Source organism: Pavona decussata, unplaced genomic scaffold (genome assembly GCF_977016875.1).
Source record: "Pavona decussata unplaced genomic scaffold, jaPavDecu1.1 SCAFFOLD_114, whole genome shotgun sequence".
In the NCBI taxonomy this organism is placed as follows: Eukaryota; Metazoa; Cnidaria; class Anthozoa; order Scleractinia; family Agariciidae; genus Pavona; species Pavona decussata.
The window spans coordinates 2,299,418-2,321,287 of record NW_028145528.1 but is presented as its reverse complement, the minus strand read 5'-3'; the positions used below and the strand labels follow the sequence as shown (position 1 = coordinate 2,321,287).

Sequence of the window (21,870 nt, the reverse complement as noted above, 5' to 3'; positions counted from 1 at the left end):
GAGCGCTCCGCAATTTTCCGATTTAAAAAACGGGCCAGAAGCAACAATTTGGACAAAAATAGGGGAACTGCTTGCTTTGGCGTGATGCGGGCTCGTAATTGTTCCTCAGTTGACGCCTTAAGATATTTTTGCACTTCGAGTGAAGCGGCGGGGTTACCCAGACCTAGCAGGGAGTTCCACTCTCCACAGCGCCCGGTTTCCTTAAAAATGGCTCGCAGTTTTCCAATGTAGGAGTCGATTGTCTTGAATGCCAGGCGTTTAGGACATTTACACTTAGCTGCGTTTTGAAGGTGGGAATCGGGACACCCATTACTATGTACTATGGTTTTGCCATGTCGGTCTTTCCAGACCAAGAACCGAGAGATGTCAGTGGGGCTTGCCGAAAGGATGGTTTTACTATTCGGAAGGGACGCCAAGAAAGTTTCAAACTCCGTACGAAGTGAGCACTTCTGTTTTGAGTATGACGATTGAAGGGAGGCATTATTTAGGAGTTCCAAACGGTTATCTATCGCTTGAAGGTCGACTGAGAGTTTAGGGCTCGGGACACTTGGGGAGACTGTTTTCCTCCTGTAGCCGCACATTTGGCAGAAAAAGAACAGCTTGTCGTTGGGGTGGCTGCACGAAGGACATGACACGGCTGGTACAAACGCTCGAACGGCTGGAGGTAAGTCCTAAAGGATATGAAAGTAAAACAAACAGTTCCTTCTTTATCCTTTAGATTTGTTTTGACATAAATGTATAAATGAAGCTATAAAACAACTGTCAACAGATGTATACTGGAAAACAATGATTTATTGACAACATTGATTTCACTGAAGTAATGGATGGAGCTAAATCAATGGGGGAATTGGCAAATTTAAAGATAGCTAAGTGTTCTTTGTTTGGCTCGTGCGCTAACCAAGAGCTACTACTTGCTTATCCGATGCGGAACACCCAGAGATCCCATGGGATAGGCCAATTGTTTGAAAACCCGTGTTTAGAGGGAGTGAGGAGCGCTCCAACGGTTCCGGCAACGGCCAGCAGGTATCGGGAAGAACATGTAGACGTTAACAAGGGCCACCAAAAATGCCTTGGGCATACGTCTGGTACTACGATAGTGTAGGATAATTGCAGGCTTCTCATATACTTGATAACATGAGGTATTAGGCAGATCGGGGGAAAGGCGTATGGGTTCTTGAATACAAACGGATCGTACAGATCGGGCGATTGCGCGAACACGTTCACTCCCAGGGATCCCGGCAGAGGGTTTTCAGAGAAGAAAGGTAACTTGGCACCTGACAAGTCGGATTGGGCGTTTGAAGGGCGTGCCATTAGATCGACAGAGTGCCCATTTTCGCCGCCATACCACTCTTGTACTACTGTCCATAGGGATGGGCACAATTTGGCATCCTGTAGGCTAAGGCGTCGCGAGGGGAAGTCGGCTTGGTTCTGAGAACTAGGCACAAAAGTAAGGTGCAAATCGATGTTGAGTTTCGTCATTGTGTTGAATAATTTCTTCAAGGCGCTAGAAAGCGATTGAGAACGAGAGCCCTGTCGATTCCATGAACGGACTAGAGCCATGCTGTCGACGAAGGCGTCGACCCACGAGTTTTTGATGGTATCAGCGAATGATTCAAGGACATTATTGAGCGCTAAGGTCTCCTTAGTGGCGATATCGGCTTGTATTGTTGAGGCGTCCCAGTAATCATAAACGTTCGCCTCAATGGCACCCGGACTCAGTGCACCTCCCCAAGCGAAGCGAGATGAGTCGGAGAACAGCCTGACATGTGTGTGTTTCTCAGACCGCCAGGGAAGAAAACCGTCCCAGGTCTCAAGGAATAGCCAGTGCTCAATTTCATTCTTTAGAGCGGCAGACATCTTTACAGGTCGAGCAGAACGCGTGGCGCGAGACACAGCTAGGTTTATTTCATTAACATAAAGCCTTGCGCCCGGAACTGCCAAGCTCATGGACACGCATTTACCGCTGAGCCTTTGCAAGGTTAGTAGGTCGAGGTTATCGCGAGCCAACGTTTCTTTGATGAGACGAAGAAGCTTTTTTTTTTTTATGGGGTAACAAGGTAAACGCCTGTAGTTCAGAATCGATACCGAAACCAAGGTATGGCACCTGTTTTTTCGGGGTAAGGTGAGACTTCGCCAGACCGATAAAGTAGCCGAGGGAAATTAAGATGTAGCACGTGAGAAAAATACCCGCGACGGCCAGAGCAAAATTCACTTCATCCCTTGAGGCGAGGGCTTGATAGGCGGCTGGTAAAATGCCACCTGGAAATGACAGTTGGCCATTATGGCGGTCGTCAATATACAATGAAGAGGGAATGTTCCATGAACGAAGTCTGTGTGACGCAACTAGACCAGTCGTATGATATATATAGGCCGAGGATTTCCAGCCAAAAGGAATACATTCACTCACAAAATACCAACCTCCCCACTGGAAGCCAAAGTAAGTTCGACTGCTGGGGTGAAGTTTGATGTGGTCATATCCTGACTTGTCGTCGCACACTGTTTGGTAAAATCCTTTATTGACATACTTAGGCAAGTGTTGGACGCTATCCAAGGCAAACGGACGGTCTTCGATCCACAGATTAAGAAATCTATCGTCGTTGCAGAGACGCGGCTTGCTAGGCTCGACAGTGAGGGGCATAATAAGGTGGGGTGGGGTGCATTCTCCGACTTTGCCCCACAAAGAAATAGCACCGGAACGCAAACGGTCCAGGAGCGTATCAGAAATAAACGAGGCAAAAGGTTTGCACGACAAGTGGTTGGGGAAAGCGCAAGGCGGTGGACTACCACACTCGTAATTCCTTCCCTTGTAACTACCCTTAAACGGTCTAAAGAACTTCGTTACGTCTACACCGTTAGTAATCCAATCACGGACTTCAGAGAAGCGCTCATCGTTCATATCATTTAATAAAGCATTCCATTGTGGTGCATGGCGATGGAGTTCCCCTGCTAGGAAGTGATCTGGATCGCGGAAAACAAGGCGAGACATATCCGCTAATGAATTTCCCTGTAACACGAGGGCGATATCCTCATCAGAGATGTGGGAATTGTTTGCCATCCCTTGGGCCTCATCAACAACAGAACCATCGATGTTTATCCACTGTAACTTATTCATACCAACTGTGTTAGGCTTGAAACCGGGATGCTTTTCCCAATCGTGAAAGCAAGGGTCTGACAGCTAAAAGGAAAATAAAAAAGAACTTGGAAATAAATTAGGGCCCAAGGAATGGCAAACTCAGCCCCGGTAATCCGAGAGGGAAAGTGAGCTTCCCTTTGAGAATGCCACCCGAGGGGGGAAGGGTGCGATCGAAAAGAGATAATTGGTTCCCACATCTATGAACAGCGTAGCGAGTCGTAAAATATGTAAGTAATAATATGTTAATAAAACCCTGGGGGGGTGGGTATAATGTATATGAATAAACAAACATTGTGATGCAATAGTGTTCATTTGACTTTAATAGTACTAAACGCATACAAAATGAGGATCGGGCAGATTCTGCTACTGAGATGTCGGTCGAGGCTGGTTGTGACCTGGACCGCCTGAAGAAAAATAGCGGGTCGTCGGAGACCGCTTAAAACATTGCGTAGACTTGTGTCCGGGCGTACCACATCTGTAGCAGGTCACTCGAGGGTGTGACGAGAACCTCTGACTGCCTCTGGCCTGAGGACGCGAGTAAGGCGAGGGACGTCTAAACGACTTGTCGACCTTGGAGATTGTGTCAAAGATTCTTGTAAATTCCTTGTCCGCGAGAAGAGCCAAAAAGTAAGCTTTAAACTGCTCTTTCGGCACGTGTATTTTCTCTCTTAGGGTGGCCGCTATGATGTCAAAGCTGGCGGCCTTATCATCACCAGTTGTCTTCGCTACGGAGACGAGCTCCTCCGCGAGGCGCAAGGCCTCGTATTTGTCGAAGTCCTCCAGGCGGCGACTACCATAATGGGTAATGCGATTCTTTAAAGCCTGAATGGAGGTCCCTTGGGCATTTTCCAAAAATTTAATTCTTTCTTGCAAAGCCTGAATGAGAAAATGAAATAGAGAGATGTATTGCGAAGTGTAATTTCATACCGCTTAGCGGCGATACAAAACATTCGTAAATGAGTACAAGCATTGTGATAAGACCCGGTAAAGCGGCAGGGAATCCTTTGTTCCGACAAAGTCGGAGTGCAAATATAACAATTAACAGAACAATACGAAAATAAACAATTCAAGTAGAACAATGTGGCAAACAAGCACTCAGAAATGGCAAATTAAGACAATTAAAAAAATGAAGAGTGAGAATAATCGACAAAGATCGCACAAAGATAATAACTAGTTCTCTGCTGAAGTATGTTTTGAGGTCAACAAAATTGAAAAGCTTTTGAAGCTAACCGAGAATTAGAATGTACACATAATCGGCAAAAATAGCGCATATAAATAAAATTCAGAAAGTGGTAAGTCGACTTCAAGTAGCCCGCAAAACTACAAAACTATACGTGTTGAAGCAGGGCAAAAAATTAATTAGAAAGTCAATCTAAAGCCGCCCGCAAAGCTAAAAGCTACTCGTTTTGAAGCAGGGCGCAACATGAATTGTAAACACATTATCAGCAGGGCGTAACAATAATTACGAAGTCAATTTCAAATTGCCCGCAAAGCTAAAAGCTACATGTTATCAGCAGGGCGTAACAATAATTACGAAGTCAATTTCAAACTGCCCGCAAAGCTAAAAAACTACACGTTTGAAGCAGGGCGTAACAATAATTACGAAGTCAATTTCAAATTGCCCGCAAAGCTAAAAAGCTACACGTTTGAAGCAGGGCGTAACAATAATTACGAAGTCAATTTCAAATTGCCCGCAAAGCTAAAAAGCTACACGTTTGAAGCAAGGCGTAACAATAATTACGAAGTCAATTTAAAATTGCCCGCAAAGCTAAAAAGCTACACGTTTGAAGCAGGGCGCAACAATAATTACGAAGTCAGTTTCAAACGGCCCGCAAAGCTAAAAAGTTACACGTTTGAAGCAGGGCGGAACATGAATTGTAAACAGAGTTAAAACTGCCCGCAAAGCAACCAAGTACACGTTATCAGCAGGGCACAACATAATTGCGAAGTGAATTTTAAATTGCCCGCCAAGCCAGGGCGCAACATGAATTGTAAACATGCCCGCAAAGCAACGAAGGTCGCACGTTCAGAAGCAGGGCGTAAAATAAACTGGGGGGTAAAGAGAAAATTGCCCGCAGAGCTACAAAGCTACACGTTTAAAGCAGGGCATGACTTGAGCTGAAAACAGACTTAAAGCTGCCACGGGAATACGAAGTGCAAGAACACGTGTACGATACTGGAGTAAAACAAAAATTGAACAAACCTCCAAAGTGACTTGTTCTCCAGCGGCGTTTTGAGGAGGTTCTTCTGCGTTTGGTGGAGGCGGAGGCGGTGGTGGTGGTTGAACAACCGCGGCCGCTTGAGCTGCTGGAAGGTTTTCCTGTGCCGGGACTTGTACAGCAGGGTCCGCCATTTGAACTATGCTCTTTCGCTTGATCGACAGAATGGCATTGTTCACTTTGTCTCATCTCCTTTTATACGTGAGAGGTGAGACCGCTGAGAATACTAGGCCTTTTATACTGTCAATGCCTTCTCCCATGGATCGAAATTGCAGCGATGTGATTGGTGAATGCTAATATTGTTTACAATCGTTTGCTAATTGATCTATGTTAAACAATGTCCTTTGAAATCAATCGTGTTAATGAGAAAAGTCTCACCTTCTTTTGTGTAGGCCGTAAACCGTTGTTACTTTAATCTAATCCTTGGTTATTTTGATCCGAGTCCACGCGTGAAAGCGCACTTTTATTTTTCTTACTCAGTCCGAAGTTTATGATTCAACGATCACCGATTCAACGAGCTGCAACATCGAAATAAAAATGAAATCAAGCTATGTAGTGTGAACAAGCTAATTTTGTGGTAAGTAATATGTATGCTAATGAAAACTCTCACCTCCTTTAGTGCAAGCGCCGCTCAAGTCACAAGTCTACACAAAGAACACTTTAACTCAATATTATTTGTCAGCTTGCTAAGTTAGATGAACTGAAAGTACGCAAACGGAGCAACTTCAGAATTCCCGGACACATTTCTCCACAAGATAGTTTATAGAGTTAAAGATTCAACAAGTCGCAAAATCGACGTAGAAATTGAACCGACTGTCAAGTGGAAACCGAAGCTAATATCGTTATATATGTTAATGAAAGTCTCACCTTTTTTAGTTTAGGCGCCGCTCACGCTTCACAAGTCTACACAAAGACAGTGGCTCGCGCTTTTACAAGCCTGCACAAAGACCGTAAACTGTGATTAATTTCATTTTAATACACACCTTAATGCTCAGTTTTACAATCACACGTTTTTTTAAACTCATTTTAAGCAGAATATCATTCACACATTGACCATTCTATTCGTAGATGCCGGGTTCTGCTATAATAAAGCTTTAGCGCGTTTTGTTTTTTTATACATCAAGGATAGAATGTATCGACTTTTGTTGTTGTGTTTTCTTTTTAAGGTTCCAATGACCAAAGACTTTAATAATTCAGATTTAAAATTCAACATATGAATCGTAGGCGAACTGACATATAAGACGCAGGCGAATCAACTCTAGACGTAGGCGAACAGCCAGTAGGCGAAACGACCCGTAGGCGAAACGACCGGATTCCAACTTCAGATGTGGAACCTGGGCTCACAGACATTTCAGCAAGAATTGCGGAAACTTGTGTACAAGGTTGCGAAATCGAAAGCACTCGTTCCAACATCCTGGCTTCAGGCAAATTATTTAGGCTCATATCCAAGCTCATAGGGCTGTGGAACCCGCGAAAAAAGCACTATGACTTACTTTGCACCATTTTTGTCTTTTTGAACATCTTATCACTTCTGGCAGAAATTTTAATTCCAAGCATTTGTGGCCCCTTTGTGGATCGTTGCGTGACACATTCAAAGAGCGTGACAAATAAGACAAGCAGTGACAGCGAACTGATGGAAAGGGTCGCCAGGATTTACGAAACAACCTTAGCATTTGATGCTTGGAACGCTTTCTCTGATACAATGACTTACATTCTGTTAATCTACATGTTATGGTTCATTTGGGTTGGGTGTGTTAATTGTCTATTTGACGGCATTCACATGTTGCTGTGTGTGTGCAGTATTGACATGCGCGTTAGGCAATTTAACTGACCAGTGTTTCCAGGAAATTTGTAACATGGATGAAGGAAACCTTAATGACATTGTTAGGATACATCAGAAGTTATGTAAACAACTTTCAATCGCGTCCCATGCCTTGAAACCATGGTTTCTTGTCCACTGGTTAATGTTCGGTGCAAACTGTCTTGCAGTATTCGCATTTGACTCAACGTATTTTGGGTTATTGACCCAAAAGTTTAGCGGTGCACCCACCGTTTTTATGGCCATTGCTTTTGTTCTGAATTTTGCAATGTTTCTAGTACCATGTGTTTATGCATCAAGAGTAACATGGAAATCTGACGATTTACTTTACAAAGTAAACAACACAAGCTCAGGAGACTGGGACGAGGGCCACCCTTTTCGTGAACGTATCAATGTGAATGAATTTATTTTCTACGCTGAGCGGACTAAGTGTGGATTCAGAATTGGAAAAGTCACTTTTGGATCTAGTGGTACTTGGATTTCAGTGTTCCTGGGTCTGCTTGGTCTAGGAGTTAAACTTTTTCAGTACATCAAATAGCATTTATAATTAAGCCAATCTTTTTTGGTACTGTCCACACATGATTAAAAACTGGGGCTTCACATAAACAGATAACATGAAACTCCAAGTAAAATGGCTTTAATACATTTCCTTTTAAAAGGATACTAACTACTGTCCTTGTTCATATGTGAACTGTTGATTAATATTAAAGTCTTGAAGTAAGAAGAACACATATATCCCATTGTTTTTACATAGAAATTAATAATAATAATAATAATAATAATAATAATAATAACAATAATAATAATAAAGAAGTACTTATATAGCGCAACATATTCCAACAGTTCATGGCACTTTCCAATACTTAAAAATAAGAAAAAAAGAAAAAAATACAAATTAAATTTATAGGACATTGATAAAAAATAGGCAGTCTATGACTACATGTGCCTAGTGGAATGAAAAATAGTATCATCTGCAATGACTTCATGAAACAACAACAACAAGAAACTTTATTGTGTAATCTATTCATTGTACAAGAACTAAGTGACTCAATGTATAACAAAGTAACAGGGTGACAAAGTAACAAGGTAACAACTGCAACTCAACTATTTGAACTTACTTAACTCCAATTTGTTAATGTTCACAATGTTTTTGAGGTGCAATGTTGTTTTTCTCTTATAGTTCAATTATAGTAGAAATTGGGTTATAGTTTTTGTCGAATCATCTATAATCATTTTCTTGGCAGGAGACCTCAGCAGCAGTTTTTTCAATTCATACAGATCAATGGTGTCAATTGTCAAGTTTGTCTTGCTTGATGCTAGGAAGCTCTGCAAAGCATCATTAAAGTATGTGTAACTTTGAACCTTTCCTTTTGCTGTTGAGATCATTAATTGTGGTACAAGCTTATGGCTGCAGTTTTCTTCTAGGGTAGTCATTTGGCAGTTCTGACACGTGATCATGCCGTCTGATGCTATGGCTTTAATACATGCATTACAAGCAATGCAGGATAATTCTCTTTTGAGTTTTGCCGAGATACATTTTCCTTCTGAAATGTTTAAGCTAAGGCTTATGTCTTCACAATCCATTTTAATTTCATGGATGTCTTGCTCTTGGTGGATGGTGGTTTCTTCATTGGTTGTTAGATACTTTATGTCATTGAATGATCTAATTGTTACATTCTTGAACTTATATGTTTTTCCGCAATCTACTGCATCAAGAAGGTCTTCCCAAAGTGTTAATGCGATAGTATTGGTGTGATCAGCAATAACACATTCAGTTTTCATTAGTTGTTTTCCGTTGGAAACAATTGGTTGTTTGTTGTTTTCTTTGTTGACGACTTTTGCTGTCACATCAATGATTTTGTATACAACGCCATCAAGAGCTTGTTGAACACTGTAGATTGAGGATGCCACATCTGGATTATAGTCAAACTCTGTCACGGTTGGGGAGATTTTGGCCATTTTGGCGATCTTGTACTCTTCCAACGATTCACTGAAACTTGTGGTAGGTAGTCGTTTCACTCCACTAATCTTTACAGGCGATTTGGAACTATCAGCTTGATGCAAAGTGGTTCGTTTTTTGGTTTCATAGCACACTGCTCTAACTTTGGACGCGTTGCTTGTCTGAACAAGGCAGTCAAAATAGGGTGTCTTTGACTTGTTGTTAGCTTTTTTGATAGGACTAAGAGTGTGGATGAAATCCTTTAGTTCAAGATCTGTAAATTGAAATAGAAAATGTTGTTTAATGTCTTTATAAATGATAACTTAAAAGAATTGTTTCTGTACACATTGGAAGATTTTCAATACAATAGTTTAATAATAAATCAATACATTTTAAAGGGCCCTACTCAGCCACACCTTTGTTATTGTTTACATGTGAGAGTTTGCCTATTATATTTCTTTCGGAACATGACGAATGAATGAAAATCACTGTGAAACTACTTAAAATAATTAAACCCACTTTCAGGAACACAAATGACCGTAAAGCAGTGAAATTTTGCTTTACTGTGCAATATCAATAATTTCGATGGCATCGAAAATGGCGGAGGCTGACTAGGGCCCTTTAATCAAATATTTGTGTTATTGAAGATACTACTATTTTATAAAAAAAATGTTATTGTAGAGAGAGAGAAGTTTTGAATGTATGCAACTGCATCCATTTAGAAGTTTAAAATAAGCTGTCTATCTCTGCTTACCTTGAGATGTAGGTCCTACAGGGGAGACTTGGGCAGTTGATGGCAGTGTTGTGGGCACTTGTGCTCCTGATGGTGGTGGTGTTGTAGCAACTTGGGCTTTGTGATGGTGTAGTGGGTTCTTGGGCTTGTGATGGTGTAGTGGGTTTTTCGGTTTGCGATGGTGTAGTGGGTTTTTCAGGTTGTGATGGTGAAGTGGGTTCTTCGGCTCGTGATGGTGGTGTAGTGGGTTTCTTTGAACTTTGTGATGATGGTGTGCGTTTTGTGCTGTTTGATGTTGGTTTTGGAGGCATCTTTCTTTTTAAAGTCAGGTTGAAATCCAAGCTGATTAATCTGTAAATGACATGTCATTGTAATTATTTATTTAGCTATTATCATGACTAGGAATGATAATAGTCAATGGTAAATTCAAAAACAGTTAAGTATTGCACAAATTCCCTTGTGATCTGAAAAGTAAGTTTCTAAAATTTGAAATTTAATTTGCGATTCAGGTAGGTTGGTGTATATATGATCAATGCAAGTATTGTTATCTGTGGTGGCACATTTAATTAATTGTCTGTAACCATGGTTATTTACAAAGAAATTGTAGAGTGGCAAACGATTAGCAACACTGAACCAGTTAATATTAAAATCACCAATAAAAATATTGACTTCTGTTTGAAGTGAATCTAAAATACTCTGAAGTGCAGCACACAACTGCTGTATTGATTGTGCAGGAGACCTATATATTCCAATTATCGAAATATGTGGTATAACAATAAATCTTAGAATTGTTATTTCTATGCCATTTGTATTAGCACAAAATGGATATCCTGGATAGTAGTCAAGACAGGTATACACTACAGTTCCTCCATATGGTCGTATATTGGAAGGATTTCTTGCTGGTGCATCATTCCTGAACATGCTGTATTTGTTATCATCTGTTAAATTATATAAACTATCATTATCCAAGTTGCAGAACCTGCTTTCAGCAAAAATGCTTACATCAGTACTGGAGTAGTTTAGATCTGCACGTACATCTTTGATGTGCTTATGCAAAGACCTTGCATTGAAAAAACATACTTTCAAACTTATTTCTGGAACATTGTATAATGGGTTCACTGCAAGTGTCAATTGTCCTTCAGTTCTCAATCGATGCATTTCTGTCTGCACATCATTACTAACAGCTATTTTATTCTCACACAGGTCAGTCACATAGAGACCATCAATAGTTGTTACTCTACTTAATCCTACATAATGTATGTGAGAAATTGACCTTCTTGTCTCAAAATTTACTACAATCTTTGTTTCAGTATCACCCTGAGATCTATGAATAGTTTTTGCAGCAGCAGGTCTCAATGGAAATTGTTTTTGGACAATATGGACTGACTTGGATCTGCTAACAGCAAACTGTGTACTTATAGGCTTAATTGGTGTCCATGATGCTTCAATGCCATTAATATACAAATGTTTGTTCTCCTTCCTTGTCTTTACTCCTACATCTGCATGATCAAACTGTACCCATATGATTCCTGAAGGCTTATCAGTATTATGTATTTGCATCAGTTTAATAACATTTCCTGCACCATTAGTCATGCCATCATCTGTCCTTGTATTCAGAGATATCTCAGTTCTTTCTCCAACTGCTAAGTGTAATATCGAGTGTAATTGTTTAGTCTTCCTAGGATCGCTCGGTATCTGTTTCAATATTTTGTTTCTAAGCTCCTGTGATTCAGCTCCAAGTACACTATCATGTGCTTTGATAGAATATTTTATACCTGTAAGAGCATTATGAGCTTTGTGGTTAAAATCATTCACTTTTGAATTTTGGATAAACAAATGTGGTGCATCTTTTGGATAGCTTGGATTACTTAATGCAATGCAGCGACTCTTTAATTTTGCAATGTCCTCATTTGTATGATTACCTTCTCTTAATCTGTTCAATAGCTCAGCAAATTCCTTGCTTTCTCTTTGCCTCATCATTTGTTTCAGTTCAAACATTTTGAAAAGCTCTTGCCACACATTAGGAGCAAGAATTCTATATTCATCATTGTCCATGTTCTTGAATATATAACCATCCATCACTGCTTGTAACTGGAATAAATCACCAATAGCAACTATAGTGACTGCACCAAAAGGTAGTGAACTACCTTTGATATCTTTTAGTCTACCATTTGAAGGTCTGAGAGCATAACCGCCTTTTGTCGAATTTTAGCGCAGCTTTCGATTTCGCACGGATTTGTACGAATTTTGGCTCTCCCTGCTTTGGAAAACATTTCGCGGTTTTACAATCAAGGACAAAACTCCTTGAGAAAACCAAACGCGAACAGAACAAAAACCACTTACTTACTTCTCCCTCCCACCCCCTCCCCCTATGCAATGAGAAGCGAACACAGACAGCCAAAAAACCACTCACTTACTGTTTCTCCCTTCATAATTCTACCACAGTTACTTCTCCCTCCCCCCCTCCCCCTTATGCAATGTTGATGTGGGAAGTGATGCTTGCCAGGAAACTGTTCGTGACCCAAAAGACAACATTGAGTCAGGGGGAGGGAGAGGGGGATTTGGTAGTTTGCTTGTCTACAAGTGAACGCGCTTGGAAGGCAAATTTTATTATAGGTTTTGTCCACGGCAGACTCGTTTTCCAAATTATCGGTAGGCTAAAAGTTTCCACTGTCCACGAGCCGTGTTTAGCCGCACCAGTTGTCGAAAAACGGGATGAAATTCGACATAAGGCGGTTATGCTCCCGGCCCTTCATTTATTTGAATAGTGAACATGGTATTTCCCACCATAGATATTTCATCTATAAATGAAGGGCTGGGAGCATAACCGCCTTATGTCGAATTTCATCCCGTTTTTCGATGTAGCTCGGATTTGTCTAAACTGTTGCATGTGAACTGCAATTCGATTGAAAACCATTGTCCAGTATTTTTTTCACGCCGCTTTGTGTTTCGTATTAATGCCATTGAGAAATTTTACCATCTTGTAAAGATATATCGGTAACATTATAGACACTGGATGACCAAAAGGACAATGCACTGAGGATTAAATACTTGTATTCAATATACACTCGTTGTCTTTGAAACACGGCACACGAAAGCGGTGTTTTCCGCGGGAGCAACGAAAAGAATGCTGTCACGCTTTTATTTGATTCTGTTACAAACTACTACGTACGTGACAGGAATGTCCGAAATGTAAACAGTTACATTCTCCAAGAGAAAATGTGTCCATTTCCTGGCGTAAAATCCAGCTTTGTCCCGTTTGTCGACATATCACTCTTGATAACGCAAAATACTAGCATTCTACACGATTAACAGGAAGACATGTAGCCATTTCAACGATTAACAACGATTAACGGCAGTTCTATTAAAAGGTAAAGACTATCTATTATTTTTAAGAGCAGTCGGTGTTAACCGTTGAAAATCTATGTTAATCGTACTTTTATTGAATCATTGCCTTGAAATTGTCAAGTTAATCGTTACATACCGAATTTCAAGCCTGGCAAACCACAACTAAGGCTTGCAAAACACCTTGCACATGGCGGGATTTGTCTCTGATGCTCCCGCGGGATTTGATAATCGAATTGAAAAATTCGCCACGGCACAGTCATCACTACCAAGGAGGGATTCTTTGAACAACATTTCCACCAGTTCCTGTGAACTGCATTCGTCAATTTCATAACTTTTCAAAAGATCCATAGATGTCGTGCGTTTACAAACTTCACCAAACAAAAGCAAAACCAGCTAGCCAGTACGATACGCAAGTTGTTTATCCCGACTGCCTTGATCTATTTTGGGCTTGTTACCACCCCTCAAAAGCAAACCATGATATCATCTCAAACGTTACTTATAGAAACAACAACTGGTGCGGCTAAACACGGCTTGTGGACAGTGGAAACTTTTAGCCTACCGATAATTTGGAAAACGAGTCTGCCGTGGACAAAACCTATAATAAAATTTGCCTTCCAAGCGCGTTCACTTGTAGACAAGCAAACTACCAAATCCCTCTCTCCCTCCCCCTCCCCCTGACTCAATGTTGTCTTTTGGGTCACGAACAGTTTCCTGGCAAGCATCACTTCCCACATCAACATTGCACAAGGGGGAGGGGGGGAGGGAGAAGTAACTGTGGTAGAATTATGAAGGGAGAAACAGTGAGTGGTTTTTTGGCTGTCTGTGTTCGCTTCTCATTGCATAGGGGGAGGGGGTGGGAGGGAGAAGTAAGTAAGTGGTTTTTGTTCTGTTCGCGTTTGGTTTTCTCAAGGAGTTTTGTCCTTGATTGTAAAACCGCGAAATGTTTTCCAAAGCAGGGAGAGCCAAAATTCGTACAAATCCGTGCGAAATCGAAAGCTGCGCTAAAATTCGACATAAGGCGGTTATGCTCTCAGACCTTCAAATATGAGTTTTATTCCACCTAGTTGACATCGTATTGTGTTAAGTCTACTTGAGTCAAGGGTTTTGTAGTTTCTTAGTGACTGACTTGCTGGTATTGCAAGAGCACTATGTATGGTATTTCCCTTAATGTTATATGCTGCTTTTCCAGTAGGTGCTAGCATCAATACTGTTATTTGCGAAAAATCAATGCCAGGTCTAGTATTGTAATACTTCAATGCAGCCTGATACAAGGCTTTAGTGACATGTGATTTACCAACACCTGCACCACCACTAAGAAAACAGTAAAATGGTTCTTCAGAGGTCTTAATCTGATGCAAGACATGATAGAAAAATTCTTTTTGTTCTTTATTCAAAGTTTGTACCATATGTCTGTATTCATCGTCTGGTAATTCATTCATTGTCAGTGGTTCACTATTGTCTACAGATGGTATTCCTAAATCACCTGATAAATTATAATTGCCACTAAAATCAGGATGTAAATCCTGGTCTCCTTCTGCCTGATGTTGTCGTTCTATATTTTGTGTGCAGGGAGCTATATCATCATATCTGTCTTCTATTTGATTTATTTGTTGCTGAATTTCATTGAAATCTTCATTACAAACAGCATATTGTTTCATTTGTTCTTTAATAACATTGGAGAGAACCATACATCTATCTTGATATGATGCAAAGTTTCCTAGTAAATCAGTTTCCTCGTTTCTCCATGGAGTAAACAGCATTAAAAGTTCACGATGATGTTTTTCTGGTTCTTTTTCTTTGTTACACCATACGCTTCTTAAAACCCTAGCTTTAGAACGTCTCTTTGTTTTACTGTTTGTTGTGTTGACAAACTCATCATCATCATTTTGTTCATCATCAATATATTTTTCCAATGGAAGACCATCAATATCAATCTCATTTGTTTCCTTAACGTATGGCTTTGAACTACAGTTATCATACCATGCAGCCCAATCTGCTAGTGTTAAATTTTCTAATTTTGGTGGGCGCTTACAATATCTCTTAAGTAACCCAGTGGTATATATTTCTTCAGAGTCATTATCCATTTCTTTAATGTCTTCTATAGGCTTCAAAAGCTCTACCCTTTCATCAGGAGGTGAAGTGTTTATGAATATGATTTGTCGTGATGCTTTTCTCATGGGTAACTGCAATGCAATATAAACTGCTTCTTGTGCACTTATTTCTACATTATTAAGAAATTTACTGCCAATATCTCTTACTTGCTGTTTTATATTGCAATTGCCCTCTCTAACTTCAGTACATGCCTGTCTCAAAAGTTCACTCATACCTTTTTGTGATTTTGATATGTAATTTGCTATGTATACAGCACATGCATAAACATCTAATACATACTGTATATCCATATTTGCTCTCCATGCTGTTAAACAATCTGCATTATAGTTGTTTATGTGTATTTCATTTGGGTTCCGTTTCAAAAATATGGTAGCAGCATTCAAAGATGAACGGATAGCCATGAAATATTTTTCTTCAGTTATATTCAGCTGAAGTAATAAGTCCTCAAATGTCATACTTCCACAATTTTGTAAATCATCCAGATAACTCTTTATTGATTTCCAGCTCTCTTTGTACACCTTTATGTCACTATTGGGTGTCTTTTCATCAAGTGGATACAATATCATTGCTTGTTTCATTGGAGGCTGTGGATAGTTGAATCTACAAAGATTGCTTGTATTTTTACGACATGTATGTGAATGCCTATGTACTTGTCTATTGACAAGTTTTAACAGTTCTGGATTGTCTACAGGTTTAACGCATGTAATGATTTTATCAATAAATGTTGTCACTTTTTTGTCACTGTCTATTTGAAATTGTGGGGCATCTTTTATCCATATCAGCATGTGAATATGAGGTGACCCTCTCTGTTGGTATTCTACTCGATAAAACCAGTCTGATATTTTACCTAAAGGCTCTGAAGAGCTTAATAGAAAGTGAGTTAAAAACTGGTTTACTTGATAATCAAAATGTCTGGCACAAGTAACTGGGTCACTCTGTATCAAACGGCATCTGTCTTCCCAGTTAAATGTCTCTATTTGCTCATCAGTATAAGTCTTATTGTCAAGAAGCTGGCCAAGTATTCTAAGTAAATGCACCCATTGGGTTTCAGCAGATGAGAAACTGCAAAACAATGTAGCTGGACCCAATTGTCTAATCATTGCAAACAAGTCTTTTTTGGCTTTTTCAAAATATGGTGGTGAACCTCTCAAAGCATTTAGAAATTTGTAGCCTTCATCATGACGAATAAGTCTATCTAAAGCTCCATGTTGTTTCGACTGTCCTGCGTTAATGCTTCGGCTATTTCCCTTACATTTTCTAAGAGCAATATGGCACTTTCCCAAAAGAATTTTCATTTGAAGTTTTTTTGTCTTAAAGAATATATTCTCCACACACATTGCAGCCTATCTGATCGTCTATCTGATCGTCTCAGTTCTGATTTACATGTATCACTATAAGTTACTTTCACTTTTCGCTGTTCAGTATCTGGTCGTGACTGTCCTAAAAATATTCCAGGATATGCTAGTTCTTCACAATATTTGTCTCTAAAAACACTAAGTGGCTGACTACCTTCAGCTGGAGCAACATTCAGTATATTTTGCCGTTCAGAGTCTTCTAAAAAGTCTGTGGCAGTGAATAAAGTATCAGTGACACCAGCTGAAATTTGTTGTACATCTTCACCTTCATTTTGATTATTTACATTTTCGGTCAACTTATCATTACACTCCATTTCATTATCATCATTTTCTAGCTGAGCAACTTCTGTGACATATGTATTTGCCCAATCTTCATTGATTACAATTCCCTCATCTTTATATAAGGTGCTATTTGACATCAGCCATTTGGCTGCTTCAACAACCTTATCTGGCCTTACATTCAAAGATAATACTGAACTTTTATACTGTAGCTTACGTTTTAAATTGACTTTAATTGTTGCAGTCTCGCTATGCAGTCGTGGTAACATGGTTACGGTATGGGCAACATCTGCAGGTACATTAACAATATTGCCATGTATCTTTAGTTGTCTACCTCGTGGAGCTTGCATTAATTTTTGGAATGCAATCCTTGGTGCTAATAATCTACATTCTAATTCATTGAGGTCAAAAAATTCTGGTTTCATTGGAAAACCCATGCCATTAGCTATAGCATATGGAGGGAGTTTGTTCTTCATCAAATAATTATTACAAGTTCTACAAATCCACTCTTTGTCATCAAGACTTATCTTATTACACAGATATTTTGCACTATCAAGTTGGGATTCTCTAAGTTTACAAGCATTTACTACACTATGCTTATACCACAGCTGATCACAACAACTGCAGATGTATAGTGGACCTTGTTTAACTATGTCATGAAACTTTTTCACACTAACATCAACAGATGTCTTTGTATTTTTTAATACTGCTCTACGATGTCTATGATAAGCATTGCGTTAAGCTTTTTTTCTGGTGTATTTAAAGGTGCTCTACGCTTTCGTTTGTTTTCGTTTTCCTTTGTTCCTTTTTCTGGAGAATCAGTACCTTTTCTACATTTCAGTACTGCTCTACGATGTCTATCATAAGCATTGCGTTTAACTTTTTTTTCTGGTGTATTTAAAGCTGCTCTACGATGTTTATCATAAGCATTGCGTTTAGCTTTTTTTTCTGGTGTATTTAAAGCTGCTCTACGATGTTTATCATAAGCATTGCGTTTAGCTTTTTTTTCTGGTGTATTTAAAGCTGCTCTACGCTTTCTTTTGTTTTCGTTTTCCTTTGCTCTTTTCTCAGGAGAATCAGTACCTTTTCTATATTTTTTCATATATTCAGCTCTATTTTGCTCACCCGATTTTTCTTGTTCTATATCAGTAGAATTTTCTAAAGGCGAGACTGGACATGTGGATACATAATGCATTTCTCCTATATGGCCTATATATACTGACTGGATATTTCCAGCATCATTACAAATCGTTGGCTCAATTATTGTTGTTTCTCTAAAAGTTTGACTTGATTCCACTATATTTATTTTTAATTGCATTGAGTCAGAAATTGCTTGTATAACAATGTTATCAGCCCATGTACCTTGGTGTGACATATTACACAGATATTGAATCCAAGAAGTGCCTACTACACTTTCTATGAACCGATCAGGATTATCACATAAGAATCTCACAGCTGTTGCTCTAATTTCAACATGACGGTTTGAATCACCATATAACTGATGTGATATTGATTTAAATAAACAATCACCCTCACCACCTACATCTAATGGCTGTAATCCATGTTTAAGCATTCTATATCGCAATACAGAATTTTGGTTGTTAACAGAAATGGTTTGAAAAGTATTCCCAGTCAAAGGACCAGGATTTAATTCAACATCACCTGATAATGACACTTTGCGTTTAGCCACACAATATCTTTCTCCCTTAACTTTAAATGCATAAAAATGTGAACTATAGAAACTATTTTCTTTGCGAATAAACTTCATTTTCCAATGCTTGAAATATTTTGCAACTTTATACAAAATAGATGAAACAGGTACACATCTGAACACCATTTTCTTAAGTTTGTCACGTGACTTTTTCTTTTTGAGCAAATCAATAATAGTTTTAATCCTAACCCGAGACGGCTCTCTTTCTCTCATCCTACATTTAGCACGTTTTACACACAGTCGAGAGTGTCTGTGTTTTTCATTACATGGCTTACATTTATTTGGTAAGTCATTAGAGCAAGGCTGAACTTCGATTGGTGCTTTCAAAGTTGGGTCATTGTTGTCTTTTTTTAATAAATTTATGGCTCCCCGAAGGGATTTTGTTTGGCACTCCCGAGGGAGTTTAGATATGGCTCCCCGAAGGGATTTTGTTTGGCACTCCCGAGGGAGTTTAGATATGGCTCCCCGAAGGGACATTTGGCACTCCCGAAGGAGTTTATATAAACAGTCGCCAACGAGCGAAGAAGGACCGTCGTGGTACACCTTTTGGCTGTTTATCATAAGATTTCCTACTTTTGCATGGTAATTCCATCTTCTGTAGAAGTTACTGATCGCTAAACAAGGCATATAAAGACAGGATTGGGCAGGAAGCGCTCGTCCACGGCCATTGATCGAGGGAAGAATCATGGAGATTTTCAGTTTCTTTGCCGATAAAGCAAGAAAATTCTTTAAAAATCTCTTCATGTTGCTTTTAACATCAAATTCTTTGAAATTCAACCGAAAGTTCAGCCTGCCTCTAGAAGGAAAGGGAGATATAAAACATAGAAAACTTACCAACGATGAGTACAAACGTGCTGTGTGATGTGAGCCTTGCAACGTCATGTCTTCTCGGGATACGAAAATCAAACGAACATTTCTCGAAAGTGATATCGGGTTGATCGTTACCATGTACCATCTACGTCATTCCTCGAGATGCGAAAAACAAACGAACATTGGTCGAATGATCTCGCGTTCTACTCGCGTTGTTGGCGAAAGAATACGAGAAAAAGCCGAGTTACGGACACACACGCACGCATGAGTGCGTGCATGATAACATAGTGCCTTGTTGGCTCTACGACGAGCCACCAGGCACAAAAACATAAAGATCAAAACGGTTCATAATTAAAAACATCTGTCCAAAATACTTCGTAAACTAACAATAATGAACAATACGTCTCCACCAGTGAAGGGACACTGTGTTGGTTTCCTCCTCATCTATTCAACTTGTAGTAAGTTTCATTATGCCTAGTGAATGACACCACCTTTACAATATCTATTTTCCAGGAAGACTGGACACCTCCCGTGAGGATCGAGTCACGTTTCTAGTCGCACAAAGAAGAGGTCATTTTTGTGTCATGAAAATAAAGACCTAAGCATTTCAGGAAAAATATTCTTAAACCACCCATTATAAGCAAAATAATAAGTAAAACGTAACAATCATACTTTGTAGAGTACTGTGGCAAAAGCTTCACTTACACTAAGCCCTTATCCAAGGATAAAATTTTAAGGGCATCGACCGTTTAATTTGTCATTATTTGTGCTTCCAACTTTTCAGTCCTGCTTGTGGCATGTGGATCCACCTCAAGAGCAACATGGAAATTACCCTGCGAGCAGAGGCCTTTCAATCTCTCTAGATAAGTCGGGAAGAGGAAGGGACCTTTCCTCTTCCCGACTTATCTAGGAAGATCGAAGGGCCTCTGCTCGCAGGGTAATTTCCATGTAGCTCTTGAGGTGGATCCATGGATACATGGAAATGCCATTGAAGATTTGCTGTGCAAAGTGAACAATTTAACTTGAGCTCGGAATACAGTAAAAACGTCTGGAAGGCGGGACACCCTTTTTGCGCCAATATGAACGCATTTACTTTCTATCCCGAATGTAGTAAATGTGCTTTAGGATCTAAAAGACACTTTCAGCTCTAGAGCTTGCACAAAATGGCCATTTTAGAGACCCTAATTTTCAAAAATTTCTGGGGGGGCATGCCCCCAGACCCCCCTAGAAGCTTGCGCCTTCGGCGCTCGCTGCTAGCGCCTGCCGCGCTCTTAACAACACATATGACTAGCATTTAGGGTTCTCAAACTTGGGGTCTATGCACAAGTGTTTATGAAGATATAACCTCTAAAATTTTGTGAATTTCGGCGAATCAATACCTCATATTTCATTGCATATTGGGGATCGTTAAATATCTAAATTGTTTTCAATATGCAACAGTGTATGCTGTTCGAGTTTTGGGGGCTTTCTTCCCTTTTGTCTAGTTTTTTTTTCTTTTCTTTTCTTTTTTTTTTTATTCATCAGTACAAAAGTGATGACGAAACTGATCCCAATCCTTATCGACCAAGCAGTCATTCCTTTCTGTTCTTCTGAATCGTATCTTTTTAAAAGTTTATGCGCGAGCGACTCAAATCATTCCTTGATTTATATTTACATGATGTTATTTATCAAAACCAGTGTGGTTTCTGGAAGAACCGGTCAACGCAAGACGCGCTTATTGACATAGCAAAAATACAGCATCATATGGACAAGAGGTCGATTTTTCTGCGGTATCAGTAGGTTTATTGACCTTAAAAAGGCATTTATCACTGTTGATCATTCAAGTTTATTGCGGCAAGTTGGAACATTATGATATTTTAAAAGGAAATTAAATTTAAGGCAGATGTGATAACCGCTACTCATCCGGCTCGGCTGCCAGCCGGTGACCCATGTTTTGACATAGTACGTTATATCTTGCTTTTTGACACGTTTGCTTTCTTTATTCCTTTCATATAACGGATATTCACACATTACTTATTCACTTCTTAGTACGATGTTCCTTGCTGTCTATTTCATGTACCATGCATTATGTATCTCTTTTATGATTCAAGAAGGAGTAGTTTCTTTATCTGTCAAGTCGGGGAAAGATCTAGAATGCAAGCGCCATGGAAAACCAAGAGACTATGAGTCTCTTGAGAAAACTCAGTGAGCAAAACAGAGAGGTGCTCACTGATTAGTCAGAATGTAATAAAATAACTGCAAATATGAAGCCAAACTGGCATTAGGGAGGCCAATGCCTTTTCAGTTTTCCCCATAAGATGAAAACTTAAAAAATATATATATATTTTTTCATGTACTAGACTAGTTTAGCTTTAAAGGGTTTCAGTGTTAGCAAATTAAAGTAAAAGCGCAAGACAATTAAAAGACAGCAAA

General features: G+C 39.5%; 4 protein-coding genes, 1 long non-coding RNA gene and 1 pseudogene across 5 annotated transcripts; 1 reads left to right on the top strand and 5 right to left on the bottom strand.

Annotated features, from left to right (window-relative positions):
* Positions 1 to 2,762: 2,762 nt before the first annotated feature.
* Positions 2,763 to 5,582, bottom strand: LOC146470158 (uncharacterized). The gene is made up of 2 exons (XM_085122320.1): positions 5,337 to 5,582; positions 2,763 to 4,009 (listed from the first exon to the last, which is right to left on the bottom strand). The coding sequence occupies exons 1-2, from the start codon at positions 5,484 to 5,486 to the stop codon at positions 3,497 to 3,499; spliced, it is 663 nt and encodes a 220-aa protein (XP_084978446.1). The 5' UTR covers positions 5,487 to 5,582; the 3' UTR covers positions 2,763 to 3,496.
* On the top strand, positions 5,581 to 7,898 carry LOC146470157 (uncharacterized). Its single transcript, XR_014867076.1, has 2 exons — positions 5,581 to 5,929; positions 6,519 to 7,898. It is a non-coding gene; the product is annotated as an uncharacterized LOC146470157 (long non-coding RNA).
* On the bottom strand, positions 7,793 to 9,956 carry LOC146470156 (uncharacterized). Its single transcript, XM_085122284.1, has 2 exons — positions 9,865 to 9,956; positions 7,793 to 9,384 (listed from the first exon to the last, which is right to left on the bottom strand). The coding sequence occupies exon 2, from the start codon at positions 9,128 to 9,130 to the stop codon at positions 8,357 to 8,359; it is 774 nt and encodes a 257-aa protein (XP_084978410.1). The 5' UTR covers positions 9,131 to 9,384; positions 9,865 to 9,956; the 3' UTR covers positions 7,793 to 8,356.
* Positions 9,577 to 10,154, bottom strand: LOC146470155 (uncharacterized; annotated as a pseudogene).
* Positions 10,155 to 10,236: 82 nt separating this feature from the next.
* LOC146470154 (uncharacterized) lies at positions 10,237 to 12,481 on the bottom strand. Its single transcript, XM_085122275.1, has one exon. It carries the CDS (start codon positions 11,920 to 11,922, stop codon positions 10,270 to 10,272), a length of 1,653 nt encoding a protein of 550 aa, XP_084978401.1. The 5' UTR covers positions 11,923 to 12,481; the 3' UTR covers positions 10,237 to 10,269.
* A 1,593-nt stretch (positions 12,482 to 14,074) lies between these two features.
* On the bottom strand, positions 14,075 to 19,497 carry LOC146470153 (uncharacterized). Its single transcript, XM_085121969.1, is given in 2 exon segments — positions 14,075 to 16,652; positions 16,655 to 19,497. Coding segments are annotated over 2 exon segments (3,198 nt in total). The 5' UTR covers positions 17,414 to 19,497; the 3' UTR covers positions 14,075 to 14,213.
* Between the last annotated feature and the right edge of the window lie 2,373 nt (positions 19,498 to 21,870).

Bases quoted from the DNA above. Each gene is read 5' to 3' on its own strand.
- LOC146470158 (XM_085122320.1), bottom strand. From the start codon at position 5,486: ATGGCGGACCCTGCTGTACAAGTCCCGGCACAGGAAAACCTTCCAGCA. The intron at 4,010-5,336 runs GTTTGTTCAATT...TTTCTCATTCAG, and splicing joins GAGAACAAGTCACTTTGGAG to GCTTTGCAAGAAAGAATTAA.
- LOC146470156 (XM_085122284.1), bottom strand. From the start codon at position 9,130: ATGGCCAAAATCTCCCCAACCGTGACAGAGTTTGACTATAATCCAGAT.
- LOC146470154 (XM_085122275.1), bottom strand. From the start codon at position 11,922: ATGGATGGTTATATATTCAAGAACATGGACAATGATGAATATAGAATT.